Genomic DNA, 16,288 nt, shown 5'->3' with positions numbered 1-16,288 from the left:
TTTAATATACATGTACATGTATTTAGCAATCCAAAAAAAAATTACATCCTCTTTATGATTTACAAAATAAAAGGCTTGTATAATATGCACAGAAGTATAATCCTTCTACCAACGCGGCAAGTCAACCTCTAGCAAACGAAATATACATTTTCTTTTATTGGAAAAACATGTTCACACATGTAAAATCAGTTAAAAGAAAATTATTTTACCATAATAAAATCAAATGCAAAAGAAGAATCATGCACTTTTGTCTAACAACAGAACAACACTGAATCACAGGGCACTATAGCACAAGTTTTCACTGCAACACATGCTCACATGGTGGTGTGTACAGATGATTGTAAATTCTGCACGCTCATATAGGGAAAATAAATTCTAATTGCATTAAATTACAAAATTTTGTTTTACTTCGATGTTTATAATTTTCACTTTCATATCCATAAACTATGTATGCACGTCTATTTCACATAGCATTAAATAGCGATTATCAAGATAAACGTACCCAAGCCACAAAACAATTAACGTGTCATCCACGCGTATGCATTAGACTAATACACACAACCTTTGGCTTGCATAATTACAATCAAGGTAAGCCATACATACACTTCGTATAATTAATGCGCTATTATCTGTTGATCACAGGAACACAGGTAACCCGAGCGTGACAGACAGGTAGGTATTATCAATAACGCGTTCAGTTTACCTAACGGACTTGATCATCAGAGCGGAAAATTGTCCTGACTTCGAGATAACGCATGTGATTTTAATGAATGGGTACACAATTTTACTTCGAGATAACCGGGGTGTTCGACATTACCGTGTTCGACATAGAGGGGTTTATTTAATCATTTATAAAGCAAATTTCGTCGGGACCGTGGCCTTACTTCGACATATCCAGGGTATTCGAGATATCCATGTTCGAGATTTCGAAGTTTAGCTGTAGTTGCTTAAATTTATGTAATTTCCAAAATTAAAAAAAGGGAGCATACAATTACCAGTATGTCTGGTAAATCTGGATGAAATTTTGTTAGCTCATTCAATATCATTTATATTTTTAAATCAATGATTCCGCCATATCAAAAAATCAGTTAAGTTTCATGCTTATTGAGTAATATTCTACATGCATTTGAAAATCATAACTCACCTCAGACACTTGTGCTGTCAGTGTGTCTCTAGCAAATACGGGTGGTTCATCATTAGCATCAATGATAACGACTCTGGACTGCCTTTGAGCCTATAATTGAAGACAATCACCACAAATCATTAATTGATAATAATCAAACTACCTGAACACAAGCTTTTTCATTTATCCTACTTTTCTTTCTTAAACTTTCTTCAATCATATTATTTTTTTTCAATGTGTGTTAGTCTTTGTCAGGCATACAAATTTTAAGTCACATTAAGATACTGATACATGTATTGGTACAAGTATTTGTTACCTTAAAAAAATATTTATTTAGTAGTTACAGGTTACAACTATCATAATTTTTAAAGACTTATTAATTACCACTAATCCATTGCTGCCAGTGGCTTTCACTGTAACTAGTAAAGTTGGGTTTGTCTACAATACATAAGGATATACCATTTTATGTACATAAAATCAATTTCTATTCTAACTATCTCAATCACATGGGTTTGAATTCCATATAAACAAATCATTAATTCATTCTATTGAAAAAAAAATCCACAAAATGGATCTTCATTTTGAATTGACTGTAAAATTCAACAAGATTATTCCATGAATTTATGTTCACTACTAAGGGACAGAGTAAGTGGCTGGAAGACCTAAAAAGAATTGAAGGAATGACCTTGACCTTTAATCTTTTGACCTCAAATTTGATAGAGGTCCCTTTTTAAGCTAAAGAGAGTTACCACTTCAGTTTGATTGTGAAAAGTCACAGAGAACTTCTTATCATCTGAAAACCATTCGATTCAATATATATGAATGAAATATGGAGATTATGAACAGTAATCAAGCTCACAGGTCCATTGAAACAATATAAATTGGGAGCAGAGCAAATACTGACCTCTAAAACATCAGAGATGGGATCAGGTACCATGGAGGAGTAAGCATCCCCTTTCTTATTACCTTCTTTATTTCTTACCTTGATTTTTTAGCCTCAAAATCAATGGGGTCTACTTTATTAACTCATACAAAGTTAACTTATGATATAAAAATTCATTGCATAAGCTCAAATCGAATCGAAGTTATCATATAGAGACCATTACATACAATACATAAATTCTGACCTTGACCTCTGACCCCCCAAAAGGGCATATGAAATTAAAATACATTTAAATTACCTCATAGTCCAGCAGCCTCCTCAATGTTACTTCACCTGTTGCTCTGTTGACAATGAATTTATCTGTTTCTAGCATATCATAGGTGATACCATCAGGTCCCCCTCCCTGGGCCAATAGTGTATATACAACAGTTCCTATTAACACATATACAGAAAAATTAATAGTCAATTTCATCTCACTTACAGCAAAAGACTTAAATCTTATACATACATAATTATTCATCCTCCATCCCTGCACAAAAAATATCAATATCAGTACATGCCAAAGAAAATTGACAAATTGATTTTTACTAATATATTAAATAAATCAAAAATATTTGGTATGTAAAATGTCAGTGAAATTTAGAAGCAAATAGGTCGGTTGATTTGTGTTTGTACATGTTTATGAGTGAATACATCAAATGTGGAAAATCTGAATTAAAATCAAATCACAATTTCTAATCTTAAAGCCCTTTTTAAAAATATATTTATCCAAATAAATAGTTGATTTACACGATTACTGCCTAAGACTGAAATCTGTCTTCACTATCAGATTTGCAAAGAAAGCAATATATCTTCCATGGTTTTGAAAGTAAGTTCTTCCTGTCTTCCAGAATTAATTGCCAAATAATTTACAATTAAAGTGTTTTATAAGACATTATTTACATCATAAAATATAAGGTTTAATTCAAACACCATGATCTAACATCTAAACAAAATTATTGATGAAACTTTTAAATTTGCTAATTTTAAAATCATAGGAAAATGGTTGCTACAACATATTCTTTCATGTTCAAACTATACATGGTTAAAATGGTAATTTCCCTCACAATATCAGTTACTGTACAATTTTTCATCCTCTTTCAAAAAAAACAATATTCTTACTATGTAAAAAATGGAGCAGAAACTTAAAAAATTATATATTAAGTAAACATTGTTTTGACACAGTTGACAGTACAACCTGCATGGCTTGTACCATTACTTACCCACTGCTGTATTCTCTTCGATTCTTAATGCATTCATGTCATTGATCCATGTGGGAGGTTCCTGACCTCTTACTGCAATAGTTTAATAAATAAATAAGCATAACAAAATGCATCTGACTTGTGGTTCTTCTTTAAAATTATCCGTTAGATCATACTAAAACGACTTCCTTGACAAAAAGTAATAAGTATTCAGATTGAATTTACACATAACCCTAAAAGTTAAATCTTATCATAAATATCATATTCAAAAAAAACATGTATACCCAACATAGCAAGGGCACTAATGGTGCAGAGACCAATCACCAATGATAGCCACATCCTGTTTTTCAGTTTTCTGCCCTGAAAAAACAAAGAAATGAAGTGCAAAAGGCATATTGCATGCTGTGAGATTCTCAACAAATATTTTAGCAGATACATAATATATGATATACTTTCTCTGCTTAAATTAAACTGTGATTATTGCAGCTTTAGAGCATCTAATTTTTAATATGCATGAGCAAATTTTAGTTAAGCAGCAACAGTCTTATTGTTGCTTATTAACACATGTTTGTCTTTCCCAGTTGTGAAGGGCCATTATGTAACAATGTAAATGAATAAACACCTTTTATTTTAAAAGTATATAAAAAATTATCAGAAGTTTCAATTAATATATGACATAAAAATAAATTAAATTATATAATTAAAAACTTAATATTCTCCCATTGTTTGAGTACTATTATTTCAATTGATATTTCAAATCAAATATTTCAATCAATATTTCAAATCTAGAGGTACTGTGAGGGTAAAAATTAATTACCCTGCTGCAATTAATTTAAAGTGTCCATATAACTTTGGTTCAACAAAATGACATACATTCTCATCATAATTAATTTTGGGTAAAGTATGAACTTCCTATGTTCTTCTATTACAAAGTTCTTAATTGATCATCAATTTTACACATTTTTCGTGTGTGACCTTGAACTTGCCTGAAAATAACTTTGGGTCAAAGTTATGACAAAACAACCTTTCTTTGGAGTTTCAACTTCCAATATTTATCTATCAAAAAGCTACAATTAAACTGGACACAGATTTTAATATACATTTCTGACAGTCACTGCAAACCAATACATCAACTCCTAACCAAAAGGCAAAAGTCTGTTGAACTTGTAACCATGAAGACTGCTTACAAGTTGACTCCTTCATAGAACATTACAATGATTCATAACTTAGTGTAAATGATATATTTCAATTATATACATTTAACAAATGCACATTGATATTAAACATGATTACTTATTTGTATAAATGAAAATGTTAAATAAACCTGAGAAAGCATGGAGAAACAATATAATTTGTCATAAATGACCGAAAACCTTTAAAAAAGAAGAAAAAAAAGGGGGGATGTTTCAAGTTTTTCATGCAAGAAATCTGCAAGTACATATTTTTTGTGCTATAACTCACAATTACATTAAAAGTAGATCTATATTTCCAATATTTATTTCATATGAAAATCTTATGTTAGTTAAACTATGATAACAATATAAAACACTTCAAAACTCTACAGTCAACTCAAAACCAGACAGGAGACATGATAATTTTGCCTCTATCTAAGGGTACAACTTGACTTCTCGATCCCCACAAAAACCAACTATGAACTCGTAACTAGGGTCTTGCTATAAAAGCCTATATTTTTATATACAAGTTGACTTTGCTGTTTGGTTGCGAGTTGATGTGTTTGGTTTGTGCTTCGAGTTGACTTGGTTATGACTTGGTTATGAGTCTGTCAGGTCACAAATTGACTTAATTGATACCACCTATACCTGCCTTTAATTACACAGACATCACTTCACTGACAAAATTAAACAATTTAACTGATATAGCTGTAAATAAGTGTTCATTTGAACTGATATACATGTTTATAAGTCTTCATTTGAAATAATCTAACCTGCATACTGGGAGTAGCTAGGTCTCTTATTAAGCAGCTCAAAGGATCACTGAATCAGCAGCAATTTAATTCTCTTGGAAATGGGGTAAAAAAAAACCCAGCCGTTTCTGAATTTACAAAATACATGAAAAGATGTATGAAATACATGTAGTGTACTTACCCAGTATATTTATGCTCACCGCCCTGTAGACATGCTTTAGGATTTCTATTTTTATCCTCAAGACTGGTTTACAAAGGCGTATCTACCTGTAACTTAATGAATATACATGACATGTGCCCTCTTACCTGATAATTGTTTATAGGAGTTTTCTCTACCAAAACGAAGAATGTGATAATAAGTATCTCATCAAACAAAATTGGAATCAATAAAAATTAAACATCATCTTATCTACAAAAAATAAGTTTAATATATTTTTGAGTGCAATAAATTTTATTATGACTTATTATTACAAAAAAGTTAATCTATTTCGTTTTGATAAAATTATAATTCTTCATCTGAAATTATTACATTTTCAATGTAGGCGGGATGAATGAAAATAATAACAACGGGGCTATATTTAAACTTGAAAAACCGGTTTTTCTTACCTGGTCAATACACAGGACTTCTCTAAGATTTTCATCATCGGGTGTGAAGTTGACACCAATTAGAGGTAAGCTCGTAGAATCAGTTGACGATATCACAAAATGCAGAAATTACTTATTTCTTTGGATTGGATGTATTAATATTCGTCACAGTTTCACATCTCACGATACTAGAGAACACATGTCTCATTTAGAACATGAACACCCAAATAAATGGGTATAAAGTAAAGTATGTTAACATTTTATACTGATCAATCAGTACATTTATTGAATATAAACTACAGTCGCATATTTCAACTCACCTTTAATAATAATAATTATTAATTAAACATGGCAAAATTAAACATCGTGTTTTTTTATCTTATAGAGTCGACATTGTCGGGAAGACATGGAGATGCTCCTCCTGGTTGCTGGTAAAGACATTTATTCACTCAAATCTGCCAGTATTGGTGTTTTACATTGTTCATTAGATTTATAAAGTCTATATATGCATGCTTAATTAATGCTTGGAATTATCCAACACACAAATCATGTAAATCGAACATATTTATTTCATATTATTTCACATTATGATGATAAATACATAAAAACAATGTATATTCCAAAGGAAAAAAAATGTCCAGTAATTATGGCTCTAGCATATACACAGACAGTGACACTCTTGAACAAAACTTAAGTACAAAAAAAAATAATCGTTCAAAATTACACCACCCTACCCTATGGACTGTTGGCATGCATCAGTCTTATAATCATAGGCACTTGGTTTCAGGATGGTTTTGTGTATTATGTGTTTTGCTAGGTGTGTCTGAATACACTCTGTAAATTAAAAATCAAAAATTGCTGAAATTAGCACCTAATAAAAAAAATAACATAACTGTATATAAAAAGAGTGAAGGTATGACAGTTGCCATCTTGGATTTAAAGGGGTGCCTCAGTTCACACTTGATTTTAATCAATATCTTCACTTTTCCTACCAGTGTCAGGTGAGATCTAGCTTCAAAAATGATTAAATAATGCCTTTCTATCGTCTGCTGATTTGAACTTGCCATATAAAACATGCAGTAAATTAAAACATCCTCGATATCTAGCACTGAAACTGAAAGCAACAGAAGTGACGATTTCTGACTATGTAAAATGTAGAAACATCCCAGAATTACACGGAAAGTCTAGAGAGAACAAGTTTGGAGCAGTTTCTGACCTTTCTAGACTTTTTTTAAAGGTTCTGAAACCAAGCACCTATGATCGGAAAGTCTAGAGAGAACAAGTTTGGAGCAGTTTGAATGTTTCTGACCTTTCTAGACTTTTTTTAAAGGTTCTGAAACCAAGCACCTATGATCTGAATAGTTCAGTGGTTAGAGCACTTGATAAAGTAATGGCGGGGTCCATGTTTCCTGTAGACACTAGCAATATGAGCTGCAACTTTGATGTCGGAAATATTTGTTGCAATATTGTAATTAACTATTTCAATGACAAAAAAAAAAAAAAGAATGCTTATAAACTTTCGTTGTTCATGTTTGCAATGGAAGAACTATTTATAAGCTTTGATTGAAGCAAAATTACATTATTGTCGTCCTGTACAATATTGATTTCTGATACATTTCATTGAACAGAAATCTTTCTTCTGAAAAAAATTACTACTTTATTTTAGTCTATTTGATCATAAAAGGTAAAATTACATACAGATTTATCATAACAGCACATTTTAACAGCAAAATTAAATTTTCAAAAATGCAGCTCATATTGCTTTAAATAGCATTATTAAATGCTGGTGCAGTTTTCAAAAAGAAAGCTTAGATACAATGTAGCTGAAGTGCAAATGGCTATGTTAATCATTGCCTATTCATATTCCTATTGATACAGTGATAGGAATATGTAAATTTAAAAATTGTGTATAATAAAGTATATAATGATATTTAACATTAACTTGTTTATAACTTTGTATTCACAGGACTGTTTGTAGTAGCAAATGGACAAGTTAATTATGGTAAGAAAGATGTATTTTCATGTTTGTTTGACTGATAGAGATATTTATTAAAATTGTCTGTTTATAAATGTCTGACATGCTTTTAAATATTTCGAAGTTTAAAAAAAATCTACAATTAGCATCAGTTAACTATTGGGTATTTCCATTATTGTCCATATATTATCGGGGGCAGATGTCCTTGTACAGAAATTGACATTGCTTTTTACAGCTCCAGTATTCGACACTGTCAATACAACAGGTATAGATGGAGACTTGCGACAAAGACTTGTCACACAGGGTGTTCTGGAGAGTGTTGCAATAGGTAAGTTTACAAATGCTGTAAAAAGTGTCATATACACTAGTGGGCTAGAATAGCCTGCTGTCAAACTGCTAGCAGTATATTTATGTAAGGAAAAAAGTATGATCCAGATCAAATACAGCATGTAGGTCCTCAGATGTTTAGAGTGTCAGTAGTTGTTTCAGTGGGTGTCACAGTAAGTTAAGGTCATAGGTATTGTAGAGAGTGTCACAGTAAGTTAAGGTCACAGGTATTGTAGAGAGTGTCACCTGTAAATAAGGTCACAGGTGTTGTAGAGAGTGTCACAGTAGGTAAGGTCACAGGTGTTGTAGAGAGTGTCACAGTAGATAAGGTTACAGGTGTTGTAGAGAGTTTCACAGTAGGTAAGGTCATAGGTGTTGTAGGGAGTGTTGCTGAAAGTCAGATATGTTTTAGAGTGATCTCCATAACCACTTGACCAATATCAACCAAAAGCATTGATTGGTAACTGATATTCAAGTTTCTTTAAATGAAAGCAATTGCCATTTTTCAAGGGGAGATGATTAAGAAATACTGAAAAGATCATTTTAGAAACTTATTCTCAAGAAAAAAACAACTTAAATTTGAAAGTTTCCTCTCAAGTTTAGCAGATCATGACCCCTTGTACTTGGGTGGGGTCATAGTAGGAAATTTTACATGGAAATTTATTGGATAGAGTTTTTACACTTATTCTTTTCAAGAACAGAATGGTCACAATTACAGTAAAATGTAAGCATTTTTTTGCAGTGTAGACTCTAGCTTGTTTACAGCGGTTAATATGCTCCACACCTGGGTCCTGTGAAAGAACCTGGTCCCATTTGGAAATTGTCAGATTCCCTCCCCCCCCCCCCTCCCCCAAATTTAAGACATTATTTTCCATGTAAATTTATTGCTTCCATAAATAATGGATTGAGTGGGTTTTTTGTCTCCCAATGGTCAATCTCAAATTTGATTTTAAATTAATAAGAGGTTTCACAAAAAATACATCCCTTAATTTCTTAACGTAGGTCGCGGGTTTGCGGGCCATTTAAAAGTGTCCGAAAACATACCATGAAAATTAGTTATATGAATCCTCTACCTTCGTTTTATATTCTCTGAAAATTTTATAAAATTCATCTGCATCCTTTTTGTGTAATTAAATCCCAAACATGCCATTGTTGTCGTTACATTTTTGACGTTATTCTATTGAATTATATAAGAAAAACGTCATTTTCGGCTCATTTTGAGGCAAGATTTTGTTTCAAAAAATATCAATAACTTTTAAATGGTGCAGACGAAATTGTTTTCCCTTTGGTATTTTAACAAAGGATTGATTTGAAATAAAACAATGTGAAAAAATTAATATGTCTTCGGGTTAGTTTTCGCGTAATTTAAATGTGGATAATTGCTTTTATATCGCAAAATGTAACATTTTTAAGAACGACGTCATAAAATATCGCGACGTCATGCTTGATGTCGTGAATATCTATCCGGTATTCAGTGCAGAAAAATAAGCTAAAATAATTTTTTAAAAAAAAGAAATTCACATCTATCTGCTTTCAAGTGACCCTTGAATCGTATCATCATAATTTTATATCAATGAAATGATTGTTAGACATGTTTCTCTTCAGATTAGGGTTTTTGTACGTCTTATATTAGTGAAAATTCTCGCAAGGGACGTAAAACAACAATCAATCCTTTAGTTTCTTTCTTCCAATTTACTTTCTTTATGTATTGTTTTCTGTTTGTTTTGCTTTTTTTCGTTGATTAGACGTATCCTTACATTTGGCTGTGTATTTTTCTTTTCAAGCGTGCTGGCAGAAAACGGTATCCTTTAATTCAAGTAATTCAAGTATATAAAATGTTTTTATTTTGACCATTCAGGAAGGCGCTCAAATCTACGAATTTCTGCCAAATATCGTCCCGACTAAATACAATATTTTTCCAGTATATATTAAAACAAAATATTTATTTTTACATACCACATTTTCAGAGGGGTAAATGGGACAAGGATTTAAAAATTAATTTTATTGACGTAATCAACAGCCAATTTTTTTTAATAACATTAATCTACTTGTTGGACATGGAAAGCAAAGTAGCGAATAAAATCTGTAGGTTACAGCATTGCAAGCTGTTGCTTAGGGGATGATCATTTCAGGGGGGAGGGGGCTTACAGATTTTGGAAATAAATAATCTGTACTCGAAAATGTTGAAAATAAATAATCTGTCCTCGACTGGGCAAGAAAATAAATAATCTGTCAAAGACGACATCTAGACCCACCCCCCTCTGGGAGTTTTCAACTTTGTTTTGTTTTGTTTTGTTTTGTTTTGTTTTGTTTTGTTTTTTGCTTGTCAGACTTTTTTTAGTGAAGAAGAAATAAATAATCTGTCCTTGTTTTTTTTTGGAAATAAATAATCTGTCCTTCACCGACATGAAAATAAACAATCTGACTCGGTAAAATTCCCCCCTCCCCCCCCAACCTCTCCCTCAGAAACAAATAGTTGTCCCCTAACAGGAGGTCAGTGTCGCTAAAAAATTGTCTCAATGTTTCATCGTACCTTAGCAGTATTTAATTTATGATAAACTTGTACATCTATATATTTTAAAAAATAACCTGTTTAAAAATAAAATTTAATCTTTTGATGTATAACAGGTGTATTTGCGATTATTTTTTTTAGATAATGGCTTCTTTCTTAATAAAACAAACTGATAATTCAAATACGGTCAAGGGAAAAAAAGGTCAGTTGAACCTTGTGTCCATATCGTTTCGCGATACCAAGTGAAAACAAATCAATCTCAATTTCTCGGGCCTTTCCGACGAGCCAAAAAACAACCACTGGTTTTTCCAAGATTGCAGGAAAGGCCCGAGAAGATGCGATTGATTAATAAATAATTAAACTTTTTTTAATATTTCCAGTGTTGATCATTCGAATAAACCTTCTTCACTAAATTACCAATTCCAACAAAAGTTTTATCTTAGTATTGTATCGACTATACAAATCGTAAAAAGCCTTCATTATTTGTGATAAGTTGTTGCTTAAATAATATAACACTAAACTACCAATTCCAAGAAAAGTTATAGCTAAATAATGATATACTGAAGAATTTAATTAAACAAAAATCATCGCAGATTTCTTTTTCATTGTGACGTCATAATCAAATGTGCACAAGAAAGTCGCCCAAATCATACAAATTGCGTACCCAGTTTTAACGACGTCAGCAAACCCGCGACCTACGTTAATTTCTCTTATATTCTAGAATGAAAGGATACAAGACCCTGTCCCTAAGAGGGCTTATCAAGACCTGGCTCAAGTAATGGTCTTGGAGCCCTGTGGGCTCACAATAAAGGGTCAAAAAGTTTTACACAAAATATACAAATTGCAAGAAGAAAAGGGGTATTGTTTGTAAACTTCACCTCACTTAGTAAATATATTGTAAATTTAATTTGTTGAAATCATGGAATTAAAGTTGATGGTTACAATAATGAGTAATTTACTAATACAGTTGAACTTTGTTATCTCGAACACTGATATCTCGAATACCATGGATATATCGAAGTGATTTGCATGTCCCAACCACTTATTCTTTAAGTATTTTACCCTCGATATCTTGAATCCTCGGATATCTCGAAGTTTCTTCTTGGTCCCTTCGAGTTCGAGATAATGAGGTTTGACTGTATATTCATCTGTCAGGAAGAGTGACTCAGGTGATGTTTTGGGCCATGGGAGTCTTGTTTCTTTTTCCTCAGAGGAAATTAAATTTTCACAACTGTCTGCCTTCATTATTTAATTATAAATTTTGTAAACCTGTCTCAAAGGTAGCTAAAACTTTTTCACTGTACATTAATTTCTTCATATCATTATTAGGAACAGAACTTGGAAAATTGAAAGCCCATGTTCCCCAAAATCCTAATGCAGTAGTACTATATGAAGCTTTAAGCCAGCAGACTTTGGATGTCAAACAGGATGGATCCGTCTTGCTTGCCAGGCCATTGGATAGAGAGGTTGGTTGATTTAAAATATGTTTTGACCATGGGACTTTTGAGGGAACTACTAGAGGCAGAAATTTTACAAACTTTAAGGGTTTTACATAGGGTATTTTTTTTTTTTTTTAACAAAAAGTAAGGTGATTTTTATGCCCACACCATGAATGAAATGGCTAGGACATATTCCCCTTTCCATCCATTACATCAATCATAGTTAAACCTACTAAGTTCAGACAATTTTTGCTGAGCTTGTAGATAATGTGCTGATATTTTGTATGTCTCTTTATACTGATGACTTACAAGACAAGATGACCTGTGGGTATCTGATGTGCTATGCTTTTCTGATTTGTATAAAGTTACAGCCAGTATGAAGCAGGTGAAAACATTTTGACCCATGGGCTGTAGAGCCATGACATGGCCAGAGTAAGATGTCATTTTGTAAATATTCATTACTGGTTACAGGTAATATTTTGTCTTTTATAGGCAGCTTCTTCAACAGGAAATAATTTGAAGGTGATATTTGTGGCTTACTATATCACAAACCAGGGAGTTAGACTGTCTGTAAGTATCAAAAGTAGTACAATGTAACAATATTTGAAAGTTTTTTTCCCTAAAAATCATTGGAAAATAAATTAACTCTAAGTAATTCTGTTGTGTTTATGTCATACTCTCCTTTTTAATGAGTGTCTCGGACTTTAAATGCTTTGAGACTGATTTGGAATAATTATATGAATTGACTCTTTTAGGCTGATACCTCCATTACTATCACAGTTCTGGATGTCAATGATGAAGTACCAACTTTTCAAAATTTACCATACAATGCAAAAGTAGCAGAGGTAAATATCATGAAACAGATGATAAAGGAATTCAATTTAATATATCTTGATCAAATAGATGCTATTGTTATACTCTGTATTTTATGACAAGTGGCTGTGCCATAATGTAACATGTAGATGAAGTCAGGGTTGTCCCTAAGAATTGAAATAGCAGGGGGAATTAAAAAGTAGAAGGGGGTCTGGGGTTCCTCCCCTAACAAGGGGTTAAGGGAGAATACCAAAATAGCCAGGGGATTATGTCATTTTAGGCAGAGAAATTCCCAAACCCTCGGGTCTTAGGGACAACCAGGGCTCGAGCTGTGATTTGCCATTTGCGCCAATTGCGAATTTTTTCCAAAAGTGGCGAAAAGAAATTCAAAAGTGGCGAAAAAGAAATTTTTTTTAGATATTCCATACAAAAGTGTGTGTACTCCTGGCTATCTCCTTTGTTTATTCAATGTATACATATTAGCCCCTTTGTTTATTTAATGCAAGCAGACGTGTGAATTCAGGGTGTGAAAACTCCATGAAATTAACAAAGCAATGTACATGTAGGAAATTACGTCTCGCTTGAACGCACACAGCTGATTTAGTAGGTAACTTTAGCCTGGAGCAGTAAGGGGATACAAAATTACTTGAAATAATATAAGATGGATTAAACAAAGAAAGACGAAGTGTTTTTGGGAGATGAAGTTAGTTAATAAAAGATTTTAATCAATAAAATCTGGATCTATATAGATTGTTTTTTTAAACCGAAAGTAGGAAAACATGACGAAAATTGCAGAGCATGGCTGCTAATTTTACCTGATTAAAGTCAAAATAGTGTGTTCATTATACCATAAACTGACAAAGAGTGAAAGAGATACTGGCTTGGAAACAAAACAATACTTTTGTCAATTACACTGAATTATTTTCAGTTATATGAATTTAAATGCATATACACCCAGTGTCCAAGTTGTTAAATTAAGCCAAGTTTTAAACCTCATTTTAATTACTTCTTTTCACAGTAAATTGTTGATATGATTAAAATTTTCGCCTATTATATTATTTTTTCATTTTTAAAAAAAATGTCATATATCTTTACTAAGTCTGTAACCCCCCTCCCCAGGCTAAAAAGTTATGAACAAGAGGACATCTACTGTCAAGAGTTGGCTAATATCAGTATCAAATTAATTGTATAAATGTAGAAATAATTCCTATATCAGTTTTGTAAGTGGATACAACTCTAAATTTTACAATTTTAAGACAATGCCTGTGATATAAACAAATTGAAATAGTGCTATTAGTGGAGTGTTTAACACTGTACACATGTCGAGACGAGATGTAAAAATGTGATTCCTTTCATCGCGAAAAGTGGCCAAAAATATTTTCGCTCCAGTGGGAGCTCTGGGGACAACCCATATAAAATGAGGGTGCTGTAACATTCTGTATTTATTATTACTTACATCCTATATATTATGATGGGATTTTAATGTACATTTAACCTATTACATGTAATGTAATATTACACTTGTATTTTGTAACAGAATGCTTTGATTGGAACAACTTTGTACAGTTCCATTCTAGTGCGAGATCTAGATGTTGGTTACTATTCCGAGATCCAACTCTCCTGTTATGTCATTCCAGACAATCAAGAGGTAAGAAAACAAAGGAAAAACCAACTACGAGTATGTATAGATTACACCTGCATTTGAGATTCAGTAGGAAATATAAGGAATAAAGAAGTATATATATTTGACACAGATCAGAGAGAAATTGAAATTTTGAATACTGTTTCTGTGTAGCCTCTATACTTGAAGGGGGGGGGGGGGACACATTACCCCTACATTTCAAGAAAGTACAACTCACTCCCACTACTTTTCACCTTGATTTCAGATGTGCGTTATTGCTACATTTTATCAATAAGAGGATTAGCAATTCAGGGATAGACTAACTTTCATATTAACTTGGCCTTTGGGCAAGTGATCTCAAACTATGTTGTCCAAAATTAGGAAAGAAGAAAAAAATTGCTTTATTACTGTAAACTGGTAAATATGATAAGAAAAAGTGAGACCAGATACACTACTTTAAATTTTGCATAATGAGCCACCTGAAAAAAATTCTGATGCTACATTTGCACATAAATGTATACCAATGTACTTGTCAATTTAACCGTTAACATGCACTGCAATGCACAGCAATATGTACATGACTGACATTGTTTTTGCATTTGGAATCCCTTGGTAGCATTTGTAGAATATACCTTTCTTTATAATCAGCAGGATTTTATGTTCCATAAGAATTGAACGTGTGGATGATATTTACATTTCTCTGTGTTCCAGAGCCAGTCAGCCTGCGACACTTTTGGATTAAACACACGACAGAACTCCCAGGGTAACTACACAGGATTTGTGTATCTCAAGAGAACAGTGGATTATGAAGTTAAGAAAGGATACACAATGACCATCAAATCCATTGTAAGTGCTAGTTTTCTCTGTATCTGGATCATTGTTTTGAAGTCAGCTGAACACCATAATTTCCTATATGATTTCTAGCAGTAAGAGATGGCTGTTAAGAATGACTAGTAAAAATTGCGCAGTATGTCAGGATAAAGTAATTTTTTGCAAATATTTTTTTTGATATTCAAACTAGATTTAAAACTACATATATATACTGTTGACATACTTTTTTTCTTTGAGTCATAATTCTGGTGAATCACAATTTCTTTTCAACCTGTCAGCAGAAATTTACACAGATATCTTGGATTCTCATTATATGTCCTGAATGCACTTGTATGCTATGACAAAGTTCCATGGAAAAATTGTGACTGCATACAGAACGTTAATTAAAAAGTACATTTACAGTATATGCATGTGACTAAAATTATTGAGGACAAGTACTGTAGATCACCAAATTTTGGCGACACTTTAATTTTGTGAGATGGCCATTTGGTATTTACATGTATAAGCAAGACATAATTTTCACGAACTCTGATTATTGTTTTATATAATCTTTTGTACCACAAATATAAATTAAATTAAGTTGAATTAAATTTTCGTGAAAATAAAGTTCTCATGAATAAAAAGTGATCTACAGTATTTCAATAAGATGTTTGCTTTTGATATTAGACATGTAAATATTTGTATAATATTTAATTGCGTAATTGATAACACAATGATTCAATGTTTCCTTGAAGGACAACCCTTCTCGACTTGGAGGTGGCTCACAGCTGAGCTCGACAATCAACATTCTGATAGAAGTGATTGACCAACAAGATTCTCCTCCCCGATTCCTCAATACCCCAGTCACAGTTACTGTGTATGAAAATACTCCAAATGTAAGCTCTCTGAATATGTAGAAGACAAGTATTTTTAAGATAAACTTTACACAGTTTCATGTAAATTGACTAAAAATTTATTTCATGTGCTATTTATAATGCTTCCAAGTCCAAAAATGAAATAATTTTTCCAGATCAC

The 16,288-nt window shown here is 32.2% G+C and overlaps 2 protein-coding genes across 4 annotated transcripts in view; one reads left to right on the top strand and one right to left on the bottom strand.

The window, feature by feature from the left end:
* LOC133184439 (cadherin-23-like) overlaps window positions 1-3,588 on the bottom strand; it is a 31,321-nt gene extending 27,733 nt beyond the window's left edge. The window contains exons 1-5 of the mRNA XM_061319522.1: window positions 3,532-3,588; window positions 3,269-3,340; window positions 2,305-2,438; window positions 1,508-1,561; window positions 1,145-1,234 (exon numbers count right to left, since the gene is read on the bottom strand). Of these exons, the coding sequence (XP_061175506.1) occupies window positions 1,145-1,234; window positions 1,508-1,561; window positions 2,305-2,438; window positions 3,269-3,340; window positions 3,532-3,586 (405 nt within the window). The 5' untranslated portion in view covers window positions 3,587-3,588. The remainder of the gene's footprint in view (window positions 1-1,144; window positions 1,235-1,507; window positions 1,562-2,304; window positions 2,439-3,268; window positions 3,341-3,531) is intronic.
* A 2,553-nt stretch (window positions 3,589-6,141) lies between these two features.
* LOC133184438 (cadherin-23-like) overlaps window positions 6,142-16,288 on the top strand; it is a 34,239-nt gene continuing 24,092 nt past the window's right edge. For all 3 annotated transcript variants that reach the window (XM_061319520.1, XM_061319518.1, XM_061319521.1), the window contains exons 1-9: window positions 6,142-6,187; window positions 7,723-7,758; window positions 7,967-8,059; window positions 11,900-12,036; window positions 12,502-12,579; window positions 12,765-12,854; window positions 14,360-14,470; window positions 15,155-15,289; window positions 16,009-16,149. In XM_061319520.1, the coding sequence (XP_061175504.1) occupies window positions 6,163-6,187; window positions 7,723-7,758; window positions 7,967-8,059; window positions 11,900-12,036; window positions 12,502-12,579; window positions 12,765-12,854; window positions 14,360-14,470; window positions 15,155-15,289; window positions 16,009-16,149 (846 nt within the window). In that variant the 5' untranslated portion in view covers window positions 6,142-6,162. The remainder of the gene's footprint in view (window positions 6,188-7,722; window positions 7,759-7,966; window positions 8,060-11,899; window positions 12,037-12,501; window positions 12,580-12,764; window positions 12,855-14,359; window positions 14,471-15,154; window positions 15,290-16,008; window positions 16,150-16,288) is intronic.

Source organism: Saccostrea echinata, unplaced genomic scaffold, assembly GCF_033153115.1.
Source record: "Saccostrea echinata isolate AGI-Se365-2 ecotype Australia unplaced genomic scaffold, CSIRO_AGI_Sech_v1 ptg000010l, whole genome shotgun sequence".
Lineage (NCBI taxonomy): Eukaryota > Metazoa > Mollusca > Bivalvia > Ostreida > Ostreidae > Saccostrea > Saccostrea echinata.
This window is presented reverse-complemented; position numbering and strand designations above follow the sequence as displayed.